Raw genomic sequence first — 16,804 nt, 5'->3', positions numbered from 1 at the left:
TATATATATATATATATATATATATATATATATATATATACATTTTTTTTATTTTTTTTTAAGTGGAGATGGAGTTTCACCATGTTGGCCAGGCTGGTCTTGAACTCCTGACCTCAGGTGATCCGCCCGCCTCAGCCTCCCAAAGTGCTGGGATTACAGGTGTGCGCCAGCATGCCTGGCTGAAGAAAGCACTTCCTGAAGCAAGGTCTACATAACCTGAGAGTGGGTGGTCTGGGAGGAAGCCCGACAAGCAAATGGCTGTCATTGGAATCTAGAGCAAGAGGCAGGCAGTGGAGGTCCCTGTGTGTCACATTCAGAAACCCAGGCTGCACCCTGTCATTGATGGAGAGCTGTAGAAGGTGTGTGGGGAGACGAGGGGTAGGATTGCGTCACTCTGGCAGCTAGGAGGAGGGTGAACACAAGGGCTATGGAGGGGCAAGACCACAGTGTGGTAGAAGTCCAAACAAGGGATGACAAGGACCTGAAGTAGGACATGGTTGGTGGGTTAGAGAGCAGGGCACGGATTAAAGGAATGTTTAAGTCTGATTCCTTTGATAATTCAAGAGAAGGAATAGCAGCACTGATGACTGCAGGGATTGCAGGGAGAGTGTGGGAGAGAGCCTGTTCTCCCTGGTTCCCTGATCCCCTGTGACTCTGACTGTCAGAGCCATAATGGACCGCCATTACGTATGCGTCAGGAATGACTCCCAGGCATCGAGCTTGGTGAAGCAGATGGAAGCCAGCACGGAGATGAAAAGAATCTCAAGAAGGCAGAGAGAAGCCAGTGTTCAGGAATCCATAAGCTATGTAAATACAAAGCTGTGGAGGGTGAAGGGGAGGAGATCATGTGGGTGATGCTGGGATGAAAACAGCAGTAGAAATTAGGAATACAGGCTGGTTGTGGTGGCTCACGCTTGTAACTCCAGCACTTTGGGAGGCCGAGGCGGGCAGATCACCTGCAGTCAGGAGTTTGAGACCAGCCTGGCCAACATGGCAAAACCCCGTTTCTACTAAAAATACAAAAATTAGCCAGGCATGGGCCGGGCGTGGTGGCTCACGCCTGTAATCCCAGCACTTTGGGAGGCTGAGGCGGGTGGATCACGAGGTCAGGAGATCGAGACCATCCTGACTAACATGGTGAAACCTTGTCTTTACTAAAAATACAAAAAATTAGGCGGGCATGGTGGCAGTCGCCTGTAATCCCAGCTACTCGGGAGGCTGAGGCAGAATGCTGTGAACTCGGGAGGCGGAGCTTTCAGTAAGCCGAGATCATGCCACTGCACTCCAGCCTGGACGACAGAGCAAGACTCTGTCTCAAAAAAAAAAAAAAAAAAAAAAAAAAAAAAGCCAGGCGTGGTGGTGCACACCTGTAATCCCAGCTACTCAGGAGGCTGAGGCAGAAGAATTGCTTGAACCCAGGAGGTGGAGATTGCAGTTAGCCAAGATTGCACCATTACACTCTAGCTTGGGCAACAGAGCAAGACTCCGTCTCAAAAAAAAAAAAAAAAAGTCTCAAAAAAATATATAGAAAAGAAAGAAATTGGGAAGACAGATCAACTCTACCAGGGCAAGAGACTGGGAGATGACCAAGGACAAGTCCTCGGTTTCTTCAGCAAGAAAGAGGGACCTCATATGGCAAAATACAATGAAACAGGAAACATGTTGATGGAATCTAGGGCAGAGAAAGTTTCAAAAGTTGAGAACTGGTTAACACATCAAATGTGGGAGAAAGACCCAATCAAATAGGAATGAAAGCTAGTCCTTGAACTGAGCATTAGGAAGTCACTGACGCCCTCAGGCAGGGCACTCAGTAGGGTGGTGGAAGGGGCAGCCAGGTGACCAGGTGCCTGCAGGAGGCCCCACGACCTCTCCTACCTTCCAACCTGTGCACGTGCCTCTGTCTCCTCTGCCCCTCATTTGCAGACCTACTCTGGATCCAGAGGATCTGCCAAGCTTGGCTGCACCTCCCCACCTAACCGGGAAGGATGGAGGATGGGCCCGTGGGGGACAGGTGGGGGGTGCAGAGACCAGACCTTGCTGGGTTTATTAATTCGAGTCCTAATGGGTGTACAGGGACTCCATCTTCTGCATCCAGTACAACATCCGCTCTTTTATGAACGTCAAGCACTGGCCCTGGATGAACCTGTTCTTCAAAATCAAGCCCCTACTGAAGAGTGCAGAGGCCGAGAAGGAGATGGCCACCATGAAGGAAGACTTCGAGAGGACCAAGGAAGAACTGGCCCGATCTGAGGCTCGCCGGAAGGAGCTGGAGGAGAAAATGGTCTCCCTGCTGCAGGAAAAGAATGACCTCCAATTGCAGGTCCAGTCTGTAAGTACCTCCTACTTAAGAACGCAAAACACAGACTCTGGAGGACAGAAAAGGGGGAGGAAGGTTGAGGGCACCATCAGGTGTCTATTCAAGAGACAGTGGTGCCACCTAGTGGTCTTGTGGAGTATTGCAGCACCACCCCGCTCGTAAAAGGATGCCTGGTCCCGGGCTTCGCCAAAGCAGTGAGTGCCAGAAATTATGTCTGCAAAGAGAATCTGTGCTCTGATTTGTCCCCGACATCACAGAGTTAGATATATTTTGCTGTGGGCATGAGGGATATATATGTGTCATACATATATGCACCACACCTTTTAAAAAACAATACAAATAAAAATAATCAAAATTAACCGAATTCAAAGTCGCAAGAGTAATTGTCCATATATGATTTAAAATAATGTGTAAAAAGTACTTTAGGCCAGGCACGGTGGCTCATGCCTGTAAACCCAACACTTTGGGAGGCCGAGGTGGGAGGATCGCTTGAGCCCAGAAGTTCAAGACCAGCCTGGGTATCATGGTAAAACCCCATCTCTATAAAAATAAAAAAATAAAAAAACTAGCCAGACGTGGTGGTGCATGTCTCTAGTCCAACATACTCAGAAGGCTGAGGTGGGAGGATCACCTGAGCCCAGGCGGTTGAGGCTGCAGTGAGCTGAGAACATGCCACTGCACTCCAGCCTGGGCAACATAGTGAGACCCCGATCTCAAAAAAAAAAGTGCTTTAAACATACATAGTTTTATCAAAGAAATGGGAGGATATAGGCTGGACGTGGTGGCTCATGCCTGTAATCCCAGCACTTAGGGAGACCGAGGCAGGTGGATCACAAGGTCAGGAGATCAAGACCATCCTGGCTAACATGGTGAAACCCCGTCTCTTCTAAAAATACAGAAATTAGCCGGGCGTGGTGGTGCGCACCTGTAGTCCCAGCTACTCAGAAGGCTGAGGCAGGAGAATCATTTGAACCCAGGAGGCGGAGTTTGCATTGAGCCGAGATTGCACCACTGCACTCCAGCCTGGGAGACACAGCGAGACTCTGTCTCAAAAAATAAATAAATAAATACTCTTATATGGGAAGATACAGCCCGATTTAGAACAGAAGTAGCTAATGTTGGTCTGTCCAAGAGACTCACTGCAGCATCTTCTAGGACATATGTATTCAATCACGAATTCTTGGGTGTTTTTAATTATCTGTTCTGTGGTTCAAGGAGACACAGCTAAGGAGACACAGGAAGAACTTTTCCATTGAAAGGACCAGGCCTGGTGGCTCCTGCCTGTGATCCCAACACTTTCAGAAGCCAAGGCAGGAGGATCACTTGAGCTCAGAAGCTCAAGACCAGCCTGGGCAACATAGTGGGACCTTATCTCTGGAACATAAATAAATACATACATTTAAAAACAAATTTAATGGAAGTTAAAAGATAGTAATGTTTTGAAACGATTTTGTCAGCTTGAGATAACATGGAGTAGATGAGTCATTTTCCAACTGGTGGTAGCAGGAAGAGTGAGATGAACAGCTCTTCAAATGTGGCAAATTTCCAGAGGCTTCATTCTTTAAAATGAACTTGTAACTTCACGAACTCCTCTGTTTGAAATTATTATAAGTGAGGCCAGGCATGGGGGCGCACACTTGTAGTCCCAGCGCTTTGGGAGGCTGAGGCAGGAGGATCACTTGAGGCTAAAATTCGAGACAAGCCTGGGCAACACATTGAGACCCCATCTGTACACACACACAAAAAGAAGCCAGTCATGGTGGCACATACCTTGTAGTTCCAGCTACTTGGGAGGCTGAGGTGGGAGGATCACTTGAGACAGGCGTGTGAGGCTGCAGTGGGCTATCTCACACCACTGCACTTCAGCTTTGGCAACAGAGCAAGACCTTGTCTCTAAAGAAATAAATGGACAAATTATTAAATGCGAATTTCTATAAGCAATGTCCTTGGTAGTGAAAAACAAACAAAAAAACAGCATGTATACTGGCTAGGTGCAGTGGCTCACGCCTGTAATCCCAGCACTTTGGGAGACCGAGGCGGAAGGATGACCTGAGGTCAGGAGTTTGAGACCAGCCTGGCCAACATGGTGAAATCCCATCTCTACAAATATTACAAAGATTAGCCAGGTGTGGTAGAACATGCCTGTAATCCCAGCAACTCGGGACTACAATCGCTGGAACCTGGGGGGCAGAGGTTGCAGTGAGCCAAGATCGCGCCACCACACTCCAGCCTGGGCCACACAGCAAAACTCCATCTAAAAAGAAAAAAAAATGTGTTTATGGGTGATATCTAAGTTTATGTACATGTATGTGTGCAGTGTGTGCACATGTGCGTGCATGTGTGTGCAGTGTGTGCACATGTGCGTGCATGTGTGTACATGACCCATTTCTTGGCTTAGGCGTAGATAATGGGCTTTAAGAGGGTGACACCCTTTCTTTGTAGCATTTTCAAAGAGGCCAATCAAAACATAAAATGACCTGGTTCTTTCAGGAAACGGAAAATCTGATGGACGCTGAGGAACGGTGTGAAGGACTCATCAAAAGCAAGATCCTATTGGAAGCAAAAGTCAAGGAGCTGACTGAGAGACTGGAAGAGGAAGAGGACATGAATTCTGAACTGGTTGCCAAGAAGAGGAATCTGGAAGACAAATGCTGCTCTCTCAAGAGAGACATTGATGACCTGGAGCTGACCTTGACGAAAGTTGAAAAGGAGAAGCATGCCACAGAGAACAAGGTGCGCAAACCCAAGGGATTCCCGCAGTGTCTTAACCAGCTTTCTCTCTCTCTCTCTGTAAGGAGGAGAAAGGGTGGCGTAGGAGTCCAGTCAATACAACATTGCCCAGAAATGAGAGGCTGGAGTCAAGGAGAAGGGTAGTTAAGTCCCAACAAGTTCTGTCCCCTGCCGTCTTTTCTGTCCCATAGGTTCTCCTCCTCCTCCTCCTCCTTTGTCTTCTTCTTTTTTTTTTGTGAGACGGAATCTTGCTCTGTCACCCAGGCAGATCTCGTTACAGTGGCGCGATCTCAGCTCAATGCAACCTCCGCCTCCCGAGTTCAAGCAATTCTCCTGCCTCAGCCTCCCAAGTAGCTGGGATTACAGGCGCACACCACCATGCCCAGCTAATTTTTTGTATTTTTAGTAGAGATGGGGTTTCACCACGTGGGCCAAGCTGGTCTCGAACTCCTGACTTCAGGTGATCCACCCACCTCGGCCTCTCAAAGTGCTGGGATTACAGGTGTGAGCCACTGCGCCCGACCCCATAGGCTCTTCTCAAACCTCCCTGGCTGTATCACAAACTTCTAGCATTTCTTTGAGAGGAAGGACTGTTTCATATTCTTCTTCATTTCCCATAGCACCAAGCGCAGGGATTGCAAACGAGAAGGACTACAGGGGCCAGCCAGATAGTGAAGGAGGCAGAAGACTGGATAACGCCAAGGATTGACTGAGAGGAGCGGGTACTGGCAGAACAGCGTTTGGGAAAGTCATTTGGAATGACTTAGTCGAATTAAGAATCCAGATACCCTATGACTCAGCAATTCTGCTCCTCAGTGTATAGATCGAGGAATTCTTCCACCTTTCTCCAAGGCGACATGTCCTAGGGTGTTTGTAGTGGCATTGCTTGTGGGAGACAGCTGGAGGCAGTGCCAGCGTCCACCACGGGGAAAACGGAGACATAACACGTAGTAGATACACACCAGGGAGAACCACGTAGCCATTAGGAACAATGGGTTGTGCACAGCAAATATTAAATACTGCTAAATGGTGGGGAAATGTAAGAAAATGAAATATAGGGCCAGGCACGGTGGCTCACGCCTGTAATCCCTGCACTTTTTTTTTTTTTTTTTTTTTTTTTTTGAGACGGAGTCTCACTCTGTAGCCCAGGCTGGAGTGCAGTGGCCGGATCTCAGCTCACTGCAAGCTCCGCCTCCCGGGTTCACGCCATTCTCCGGCCTCAGCCTCCCGAGTAGCTGGGACTACAGGCGCCCGCCACCTCGCCCGGCTATTTTTTTGTATTTCTTAGTAGAGACGGGGTTTCACCGTGTTAGCCAGGATGGTCTCGATCTCCTGACCTTGTGATCCGCCCATCTCGGCCTCCCAAAGTGCTGGGATTACAGGCTTGAGCCACCGCGCCCGGCCAATCCCTGCACTTTGGAAGGCCAACGGGGGCAGATCATGAAGTCAGGAGATCGAGACCATCCTGGCTAACATGGTGAAACCCCGTCTCTACGAAAAATACAAAAATTATCTGGGCGTTGTGGCGGGCGCCTGTATTCCCAGCTACTTGGGAGGTTGAGGCAGGAGAATCACTCAAACCTAGGAGGTAGAGATCGTGGTGAGCCGAGATCGCACCACTGCACTCCAGCCTGGGTGACAAAGCAAGACTCATCTCAAAAAAAAAGAAAAGAAAAAGAAAATGAAGTATATAGCATAATAGCATTTATGTAGACAAAAATCATATGCACACAACACAACAACATACATTTCAACAAAAATATATAAAACCACTGACATGATTCACATCATAATGGGTTGCCCATGAGGTGAGCTAAGGGATGTGAACTGCTGAGCGTAAGAGACAATGACAGTTGACACTCAGAGTCAGTGTTGGATAGACGCTGGGAGTAATGGAAAAAGACACTCAGAAGGGCTGGGGACTGTGGCAAACTGAAGAGCTCTTGCCCTGTCCACAGAAGGCAGTGGTGACTCAGCTCCAGCCAACTGTTGTCAGCGGGGAATGGGAATCCAGCATTTTCAGAACTTCTGATTTTCCATGAGAAGCCAGAAATCCAAGTTTTACGGGAAGTCTCATTTTTTTCAATGTTGATAACATTTTAAAAACTACAGACCGGGCGCGGTGGCTCACGCCTGTAATCCCAGCACTTTGGGAGGCCGAGGCAGGTAGATCACAAGGTCAGGAGATCGAGACCATCCTGGCTAACATGGTGAAACCCCATCTCTACTAAAAATACAAAAATTAGCCAGGTGTGGTGGCAGGCGCCTGTAGTCCCAGCTACTCGGGAGGCTGAGGCCGGAGAATGGCGTGAACCTGGGAGGTGGAGCTTGCAGTGAGCAGAGATTGCACCACTGCACTCCAGCCTGGGCGACAGAGAGAGATTCCATCTCAAAAACAAAACAAAACAAAAGAAGAACAAACAAACAAACAAAATTGTAAATAATAACGTTGTAAACTATTATGTGGACTAAAGAAAATATGGCTAGATTCAGCCCATAGATTAGGAGTTAGCAACTTCTGATCTGGAGGCCTGTGGGATGTGGAAAAAGTTTCACTTACTTCCTTCAAGTTCCATGTTGGGTGCCCTCCTCCTGCTTCCTGATAACACAGCACTCTTGTTCTGAATTTTCTTTTCTTTTCTTGCTTTGCTTGCTTTCTTTCTCTTTCTTTCCTGCCTTCCTGCCTCCCTGCCTCCCTGCCTCCCTCCCTCCCTCCTTCCTCTTTCTTTCTTTCTTTCTCTTTTTCTTTCTTTCTTTCTTTCTTTCTTTCTTTCTTTCTTTCTTTCTTTCTTTCTTTCTTTCTTTCAGACGGAGTCTCACTCTGTCTCCCAGGCTGGAGTGCAGTGGTGTGATCTCTGCTCACTGTAAGCTCCGTCTCCCAGGTTCACGCCATCCTCCTGCCTCAGCCTCCCGAGTAGCTGGGACTACAGGTGCCCGCCACCACGCCCGGCTAATTTTTTTGTATTTTTAGTAAAGATGGGGTTTCATAGTGTTAGCCAGGATGGTCTCGATCTCCTGACCTCATGATCTGCCCACCTCAGCCTCCCAAAGTGCAGGGATTACAGGCGTGAGCCACTGCACCCGGCGTGAATTTTCTTGCAGAGCACCTCACACCTCTCCTCCCCTTCCTGCCTCATTCTAAACCCTATTCAGCCAGCCAACCTAATAATAAACACATTTCCACAGACGTGTTATGAGCAAATATAGATTGATGTGTTACCCTTCAGAGGTAGCACATTTGCATTTTAACAGTGCCCTTCCTTATAGAATATAATGCCCTCCTTAAATGAATAATCCTAATGGGAGAATTTGAGGCGCCGTGATAGACTGTTAAGGAAGATAAAGAACTGAGAGTCTGTCAATTCCAGGAGGTAAAAAAGTAGTCGCCAAAAAGAAAAGGGAAAGAGGAAAAATGAGCAAAGAAGCAATAGCTTTTGTTGATGGAAGCTTCTGGCTTAATCGTTTTCCATATTAAATCAGTGTCGATATTGTCCCAGGTAAAGAATCTCTCCGAAGAAATGACAGCACTTGAAGAAAACATTTCCAAATTGACCAAAGAAAAGAAGTCTCTACAGGAGGCCCATCAGCAAACACTGGATGACCTTCAGGTTGAAGAAGATAAAGTCAATGGTCTAATCAAAATAAATGCCAAGCTTGAACAGCAAACAGATGATGTAAGGATATTTTACTACTATGCTTTAGCATTTATCACTTGTGGAAGCACAGACAAGAGACGGTCTAACTAGGACGCAGGGCTTGAGAGGTCAGACTCTGGAATCAGCATCCCTAAGTTCAGATCTCAGCCCCATCCTGACCCTGAAGGAGTCTGGGATACTAAGCAAGCTGCTTACCCTTGCAAAGCCTCCGTTTGTGCCTTGTGAGATGGCGATGGAAATAGCTTCATCTCAGAGGGTTTTCACAGAAAGCTCAGCACACACAAAGTGTTCAGCAAAACATAGCTGCTATTATTGCTATCATCACCATCATCAGTATTATTAGCATCCACCTGTAGGTCCTTTGGGTTCCAAAACCTCCAATCCTGTTGTAACGTTATTAAAGATGAGTTCCATTTGTGGCCACGAAAATTACTATTTCCACCCCCATCTCATGACGTTATTATTGTCGATGTAAGAGCCACTTTTGAAGTTTTCAGGTTTTAATCATTATTGTGGCTAGAGATTTTCTAGATAACTTTAATGTTTCTGAGCCCAGGGTAGGTGTGCTCCTCCTCTATGCCCCTGTTTCCTGTTCCCATGTGTGCATGTGTGTGTGTGTGTGCATACACGCACACACACATACACACACATGAATTCCTTGCCTCCCATGGTTGTGTAATGTTAGCAGGGAATGCGTGATGGTGTAGAGCATAGACCTTCACAGTGCTGTCCACAGAAGCCCCCATTTGTATTGTCTGTGCACGGGTGTGCACCCGTGAGTACCATACCCCTCCATGGAACATGGTCTGGGCCAGGCCGAGTGGGAATCAGTTGAGAGAGGCACCAGGAGGCCCATGAAGGATCCAGCCCCACCCTGGGTAGCCTTTTCTGGAAGACAGAAGAGAGGGGAGGTAGGGGACAAGACTTGCTTCCTCCTGGGGCCAGAGGCTTGCAGCCAGCACCCTACAGGAGCCCCAGGAAGCCCCAGGTCACGTGTATGGCTGCGCTGAATAAAAGGAGCAAACGCTTCCCCAGCAGGGGCTTAATTTTCTACCTGTGTGTCTTCTCAGCTTGAGGGTTCCTTAGAGCAGGAAAAGAAACTGCGGGCAGACCTGGAAAGGGCGAAGAGGAAGCTGGAAGGAGATCTGAAAATGTCCCAGGAATCCATTATGGATCTAGAAAATGACAAGCAGCAAATAGAAGAGAAATTAAAAAAGTAGATATTTCTTTTACCACCTCTGTGTCTCAGCCTAAAAGCCAACTTTCATCCCCTCCAAGAGGCTTGTATCTCATGTTCTTTTTTTAAAATCTATTTGCAGGAAGGAGTTTGAAATCAGTCAGTTACAAGCCAAAATAGATGACGAACAGGTCCACAGTTTGCAGTTTCAAAAGAAGATTAAAGAACTGCAGGTAAAACATCAAAACCTTCCCAATCATGACAATGCCTTTGCAAGAGTGCCCCTCCTCACTCCTTCCCCATTGTTTCTTTAGCTGCTTCTTTCCTTCCTCCTGCTAAAGCTAGAGAAGATGTCCTGTCCTTTCCTTTCCTTTTTGAAAATAATATTTTAATGTTCTGAGTAACCCATAAACATACTTCCTTGCAAAGGCTCAAAATAGGCCCAGTAAAGCTAAATATTATTGATAAGGGTGCTTTGACCACCGCCCCTAAGCCCAGTGCCCTCACCGTCTTCTCAGAAGTAATGACCAGTTTCAGTGGGATATGCATCCTTCTGCCTCTTTTGCTATGTGTTTTTGTACACATTTAAGACCCCCCAAAAATATATAGTACACATGCAGAAAAGGTTCTTGTTTCTTTATATTCTTAGCATAAATATCACACTGAGAGTATCACTCTGCAACTTGCTCCTTTCTTTTGGCAACGTGATCTGCAGAGCTATCCATGATAGACGTGGATTGGTGTCTACCTGCTCCATAGACTTCTAGAACAAGTCTCCATCACAATCGATTGGTGCATTCCCTTATTCATGGACATTTAGGTTGTTTCCAAGTTTTTTCACCAATGTAATGTTATAATGAATTCTTTTTTTGTTTGTTTGTTTTCTGAGTCTGAGTCTCTGTCACCCAGGCTGGAGCACAGCGGCGTGATCTCAGCTCACTGCAACCCCCACCTCCCAGGTTCAAGCTGTTCTCCTGCCTCAGCCTCCCGAGTACCTGGGACTACAGGTGGCCTCCACCACACCCGGCTAATTTTTGTATTTTTAGTAGAGGCGGAGTTTCACCATGTTGCCCAGGCTGGTTTCAAACTCCTGACCTCAAATGATCCACCCACCTCGTGCTGCCTACCTGCAATTCCTCAACACCCAGCCCCTCTCAAAGGAGGCTGCCCCCTCCTCCACAATAACAGTCCTGATACAGTGATCCTTTCAGGCTCGCATAGAAGAGCTGGAGGAGGAAACTGAAGCAGAACACACACTCAGAGCCAAGATTGAGAAGCAGCGCTCAGATCTGGCCCGGGAACTGGAGGAGATCAGCGAGAGGCTGGAAGAAGCCAGTGGGGCCACTTCAGCCCAGATTGAGATGAACAAGAAGCGGGAGGCTGAGTTCCAGAAAATGCGCAGGGACCTGGAGGAGGCCACCCTGCAGCACGAAGCCACGGCGGCCACCCTGAGGAAGAAGCACGCAGATAGTATGGCTGAGCTTGGGGAGCAGATTGACAACCTGCAGCGGGTGAAGCAGAAGCTGGAGAAGGAGAAGAGTGAGCTGAAGATGGAGATCGATGACATGGCCAGCAACATCGAAGCCATCTCCAAGTCAAAGGTACCTGACTGACCTTTCTGCTCTTGGAGAATGCAAGGCAGCCGGTGGCCACCTGCCCCTGGGCACATGTAATTCGATGCCTCCAAACCACTGCATGTTCTACACCGAAACCCTCTTCCCTATTTCTGCCTGTTTCCAGTTCCTCAAATTCACTCACGTCCTTTGTCTTATCTATTTGGGCTGCTGTAACAAAATATTTTAGAGTGGGTAATCTATAAACAACAGAAATGTATTGCTCACAATTTTGGAGGCCGGGAAGTCCAAGATCAAAGTGCCAGCAAATTCGGTGTCTGTTGAAGGTCTGTTCCTCACAGATGGTGCCTTCTCATTGCATCCTCATGTGGTAGAAGGGGTGAACAAGTTTTCTCAGGCCTCTATTATAAGAACACTAATTCCATTCATAAGGGCTCCACCCCCATGACCTTATCACCTCCCAAAAGCCCCACCCCCCAACACCACTGGACTAGAAATTATGAATTTTGGGGAGACACAAACTTTAAGACCAAAGCATCAAGACCACTTGATTCAAGCACAGTTGGATGATCTGGTGCCACTGTTTCGCTCTTGTTCCCCAGGCTGGATCGCAGTGGCGCCATCTCAGCTCACTGCAACCTCTCCCTCCTGGGTTCAAGCAATTCTCCTGCCTCAGCCTCCCAAGTAGCTGGGATTACAGGCACACGCCACCACGCCCGGCCAATTTTTGTATTTTTGATAGAGATGGGGTTTCACCACGTTGGCCAGGCTGGTCTTGAACTCCTGGCCTCAGGTGATCCACCCACCTCGGCCTCCCAAAGTGCTGGGATTACAGGCATGAGCCACTGTGCCCGGCCGACTGGGGTTCTTTAAGAAAAAAGTGTACAAACTTATGAAACTTAGGCATGAAAGTTAATACTTATAATGACACAAAAGTGTTGCAGGTTACCTTGAAGACTCAAGTTCTTTTCTCCTGAAGCCTCTTTGGGCCATTTGCCAGAAATGCCTTCTAGAATATATTCTGCTTGGGATGGCTCCTCTTCCCTCAAACCTTCTGCAGCTCCCAGACTCTCTGGGGTCCATGCAAATTGCGGGCCCTGAAGCTTATTTCACAAGCTTCATAGTGAACCCACCTCTGTGCATGACCTCAAAGCAAAGCATTCCTCGTGGAGCATGTGTGCTCCTCGATTTAACACCTGCCCTCCTTGCAGGGTGCTCTGAGCTGTACTAGGAGCTGTTTGGCTGGGCTGGAAGAAGCAGTGGTGACCCTAGAAGTAGGGCTGTGGGCCTCTCACTGAGGGTTTCCCGGAAGGTCAGGGCATCTGTCCAGAAAAGGAAGGGAGATGTGGATCAGAGAACTAGAGTGGTCTCTCTAGCGCCCCCTGCTGCCAGTGTTTAGGGTCTGCGTCCACACTGTCTTGTTTTCCCTTGATTGCTTCTTCACTCCCCGACTGCAGCCTCTGGCTCCGAGTGATGACTCCTTTTCTCCTTCTTTCCTGCTTTCCCATTTGTTTACCCTTTTTCCCTTTCTTGGTTTTCTTTCTTCCTCTAAGAACTTGGGTCTGTACATGTTCCCCTCCCACACCTCTCTCTCCGCGAGCCAGGCCAGCCTGCAGGGGAAGGTGGGTAGGAAGAGCCTCCAGCATCCCCCACGCACTGTGCCTATAAACAGCCCCCACTCCAGCCTCCCTCTCTCCAGAATTGCCGTGTGCTGCTCTCTGTTCTCAATTTTAACATCCAGGGGAAGCAGCACTTCATGTTTCTTTACACTTTTTCAGTTGGCCCCTTTCACGTCTCTTCTTGCAAGTCGCCATCGCTTTTCAACCCTCCCTGCTTTGATTCCTTCATGCTTGCGTGTCATCTTCTCAAAGAGATCCTAAGCTCCTCCAGGACTCCCCTGGAATCAGTATCCCTGCTTCCTCCACTGCCAGCTCATACTTCGCATTCTAAGGAAAAACATATGCTCCATACATTTTATTTTCTATTTTATGGAGCAGCAGGAGGAGAGAAAGGTCAACACACATAAGGGTTTTGAATAAACTTCACAAAAATACAGGCCAACTGGAGGCTGGGGAGGTGAATCCCTTCATACCACCTCCACCATCGGGAACCTTTTGTGTTATTGAATGAAATGCTTAACACTGTCATCTGAATATATTGCTTGCAAATATTCACAGGTTTGTATTGCTTGCAATTATTCACAAATTACTTATATTACAAGAGGATCCCAAGGATCCACTTAAAAGTGGCATCTTCTCAAAGGGTTGTTTACAAATCATTAAATACTTACCTACCAAAAACTGATGTTCCAAGCGATTGGTGATTGAGCTGCATTCACAAATCTGAAATGATTATGACTTTTTTTTTTTTTTTTGAGACGGAGTTTCACTCTTGCTGCCCAGGCTGGAGTGCAATGGCATGATCTCTGCTCACTGCAACCTCCGCCTCCTGGGTTCAAGCGATTCTCCTGCCTCAGTCTCCCGAGTAGCTGGGATTACAGGTGCCTGCCACTATGCCCGGCTAATTTTTTTATTTTTAGTACAGATGGGATTTCACCATGTCGGTCAGGCTGGTGTTAAACTCCTGACCTCAGGGATCCACCCACCTCGGTCTCCTAAAGTGCTGGGATATAGGCGTGAGTCACTGCGCCCAGTCAATTATGATTTTCAACTGACTCTTTTTTTGTTCTGTATTTGTAGTTTTATTTTACCTGACAAGAAGCTAAACGATCACACTGTTCAGTTCAATGCTGGGCACTAGGAATCCATTTTTTCCCATTCATGGTGACTTTCTGTTTGTTAAAGAGTAACATAGAAAGAACGTGCCGGACGGTGGAAGACCAATTTAGTGAAATCAAAGCCAAGGATGAGCAACAGACACAGTTGATCCATGATCTGAACATGCAGAAAGCAAGACTACAGACCCAGAATGGTGAGAATGGGCAGGGCTCTGAGGTCCAGCCGGGCCATGGCAGAGGGTGGTCGGTAACACTGACGTGGGGGCCACATCTGTTTGGTAGGGGAGCTGAGCCACCAAGTGGAAGAGAAGGAATCTCTGATTTCACAGCTGACCAAAAGCAAGCAGGCCCTCACCCAGCAGCTGGAGGAGCTTAAGAGGCAAATGGAAGAAGAAACAAAGGTAAAGATATAGAGTCAGATTGAACCTGAGAAACCAGGCTGTATGGCCACTTCACCTGTGAAGCTGCTCGGAGCAGTGCTACATCAAGAAACCTGCTGCGGCCGGGCACAGTGAGTGGCTCACGCCCGTAATCCCAGCACTTTGGGAGGCTGAGGCGGGTGGATCACGAGGTCAGGAGTTCAAGGCCAGCCTGGCCAAGATGGTGAAACCCCATCTCTACTAAAAATACAAAAAAAAATTAGCTGGGCGTAGTGGCAGGTGCCTGTAATCCCAGCTACTCAGGAGGCTGAGGCAGAGAATTCCTTGAACCCGGGAGGCGGAGGGTGCAGTGAGCCAAGATCACGCCACTGCACTCTAGCCTAGAAGACAGAGCAAGACTCCGCTAAAAAAAAAAAAAGAAAGAAAGAAAAGAAGAAACCTGTTGCTTCTCCTGTCTGCCTTGCAGCATGGTGCGAACCTGTCCTTTAAAGTTAGAGGACCTTGGCATTAGATTTCCTTCTTCAGGGATAGAAAACCATACCCATGGTGGTCCATGCCCTAGGCTCGTGTGTCCCCCACAGGGTAGCCTGAGAAACTCCCCTCTCCAGCCAGGGCACCTCCTCCCGATCACTGTACACACTTGACCATTCTGCCCAGCAATTCATTCCGGCCACTTGAAATCCCTTCCTCTTTCTTCTTCATTATTCCTGGTGTGTCACCTCCTATACCACCTGATTTTAAGCTACCCTCCTCCAAAAAGACTCCGTGGTTTTGGGAGCACCCTGGAGACAGTTGCATAAACATGAACATCATCACCTTCTTGATTTCAAGATCTAGATACTGTGTTTATAATATGTGTCTCCCCACAGATCTGTGAACTCATGGAGGGCAAGAATAGTTTGTCCTCACTGTACCTACTTTGCCCAGAAGAACAGTGCACACAGTAGGTGCTTGGTGCTGCCAATTCGTGTTCAAGTATCAGAATAGGGAACCAAGAGTCCACAAAACTGCATGAATGGAACTCCGAGGTTGCTGTACGCTGGCTAAGACTTATAGGGCAATCTTCTGGAATTTTCCCAAGCTCCACCTTTTTCTTCTGAAAAAGGACAAATGCCATATTTGTCTCCCATCTTTCTGTTCTGTGGTGAAGATCTTCAGTAGATGAGGGGGGTCAGGGGGAAGTGGTGAGAACCCAAGCCTGAACAAGTACTGAGGAGGGCCACTGCAGGAGGAGCCGGCTGTCCTTTGGCCACGATACAGCAACAGCTGTTTTCCTTCTTAGGCAAAGTTTCCCATTTATTGCCTTTTTTTTTTGAGACGGAGTTTCACTCTTGTTGCCCAGGCTGGAGTGCAATGGCACGATCTTGGCTCACCGCAACCTCTGCCTCCTGGGCTCAAGCGATTCTCCTGCCTCAGCCTCCCAAGTAGCTGGGATTACAGGCATGGGCCACCACGCCCGGCTAATTTTGTGTTTTTGGTAGTGACAGGGTTTCTCCATGTTGGTCAGGCTGGTCTCAAACTCTTGACCTCAGGTGATCCGCCCGTCTCGGCCTTCCAAAGTGCTGGGATTACAGGCATGAGCCACCACGCCTGGCCTATTGCGTTTTTAAAAAGTTGAAAATGTACAAATTACTAAAGTGGGCTGACAGAACTCTCTCTTTGATGGTGGCACCAGAGGGCGTCTTGTGGCCATTATAGTCGGAGCTAAACTGTTGCCCTTCCATCCCTCCACATGAGAGGGAGTGAGGGACGGACGCCTCTAGGCATGTCTTCTCTGCCTAGGAAGAGGAAGTCGGGCGGTGGAAACAGCAAAGCTCACATCAGCAGTCCCCAGTGTGGGGACACAGCCCACTGGTGACATCAAAAGATGCCTTCAGGCTTCTCCGGGTCACAGCATTCCGTACCATTGCATCAAGTAGCGAGAAAATTCTTCCCTTTTTAATTGTTCCAAACCTTCTGATTATATCAAGGAAAAGGCCTCAGCGTGAACCATACTTCCTTAGCATTTGCTTATTTACCCTATTAAGAAACAGAGCGTAGACCCCAGGCATGGAGTCCCAGCAGGCAACAGTCCCTGGCTAGACGTGATAACATTGCTTTATTTCCATTGCACTTACGGTTACCTTCTGTTTATGGCAAATGTCAGTGGTTTTCCACTTACTGTCCTGTAACAGTTCACTCTTTTGTTAAATATATTTAAATATAATTAAGGAGCCCACTTGAAAAAATTAAA

The 16,804-nt window shown here is 47.8% G+C and overlaps 1 protein-coding gene across 1 annotated transcript in view; it reads left to right on the top strand.

Moving 5' to 3' along the window:
* The window catches only part of MYH13 (myosin heavy chain 13), a 72,446-nt gene that overhangs the window by 40,310 nt on the left and 15,332 nt on the right, over positions 1 to 16,804 (top strand). The window contains exons 22-29 of the mRNA XM_025362001.1: positions 2,074 to 2,329; positions 4,808 to 5,050; positions 8,545 to 8,721; positions 9,774 to 9,919; positions 10,023 to 10,113; positions 11,092 to 11,481; positions 14,259 to 14,385; positions 14,474 to 14,592. Coding sequence (XP_025217786.1) covers positions 2,074 to 2,329; positions 4,808 to 5,050; positions 8,545 to 8,721; positions 9,774 to 9,919; positions 10,023 to 10,113; positions 11,092 to 11,481; positions 14,259 to 14,385; positions 14,474 to 14,592 — 1,549 coding nt within the window. The remainder of the gene's footprint in view (positions 1 to 2,073; positions 2,330 to 4,807; positions 5,051 to 8,544; positions 8,722 to 9,773; positions 9,920 to 10,022; positions 10,114 to 11,091; positions 11,482 to 14,258; positions 14,386 to 14,473; positions 14,593 to 16,804) is intronic.

Source organism: Theropithecus gelada, chromosome 16, assembly GCF_003255815.1.
Source record: "Theropithecus gelada isolate Dixy chromosome 16, Tgel_1.0, whole genome shotgun sequence".
Taxonomy (NCBI): domain Eukaryota; kingdom Metazoa; phylum Chordata; class Mammalia; order Primates; family Cercopithecidae; genus Theropithecus; species Theropithecus gelada.
This window is presented reverse-complemented; position numbering and strand designations above follow the sequence as displayed.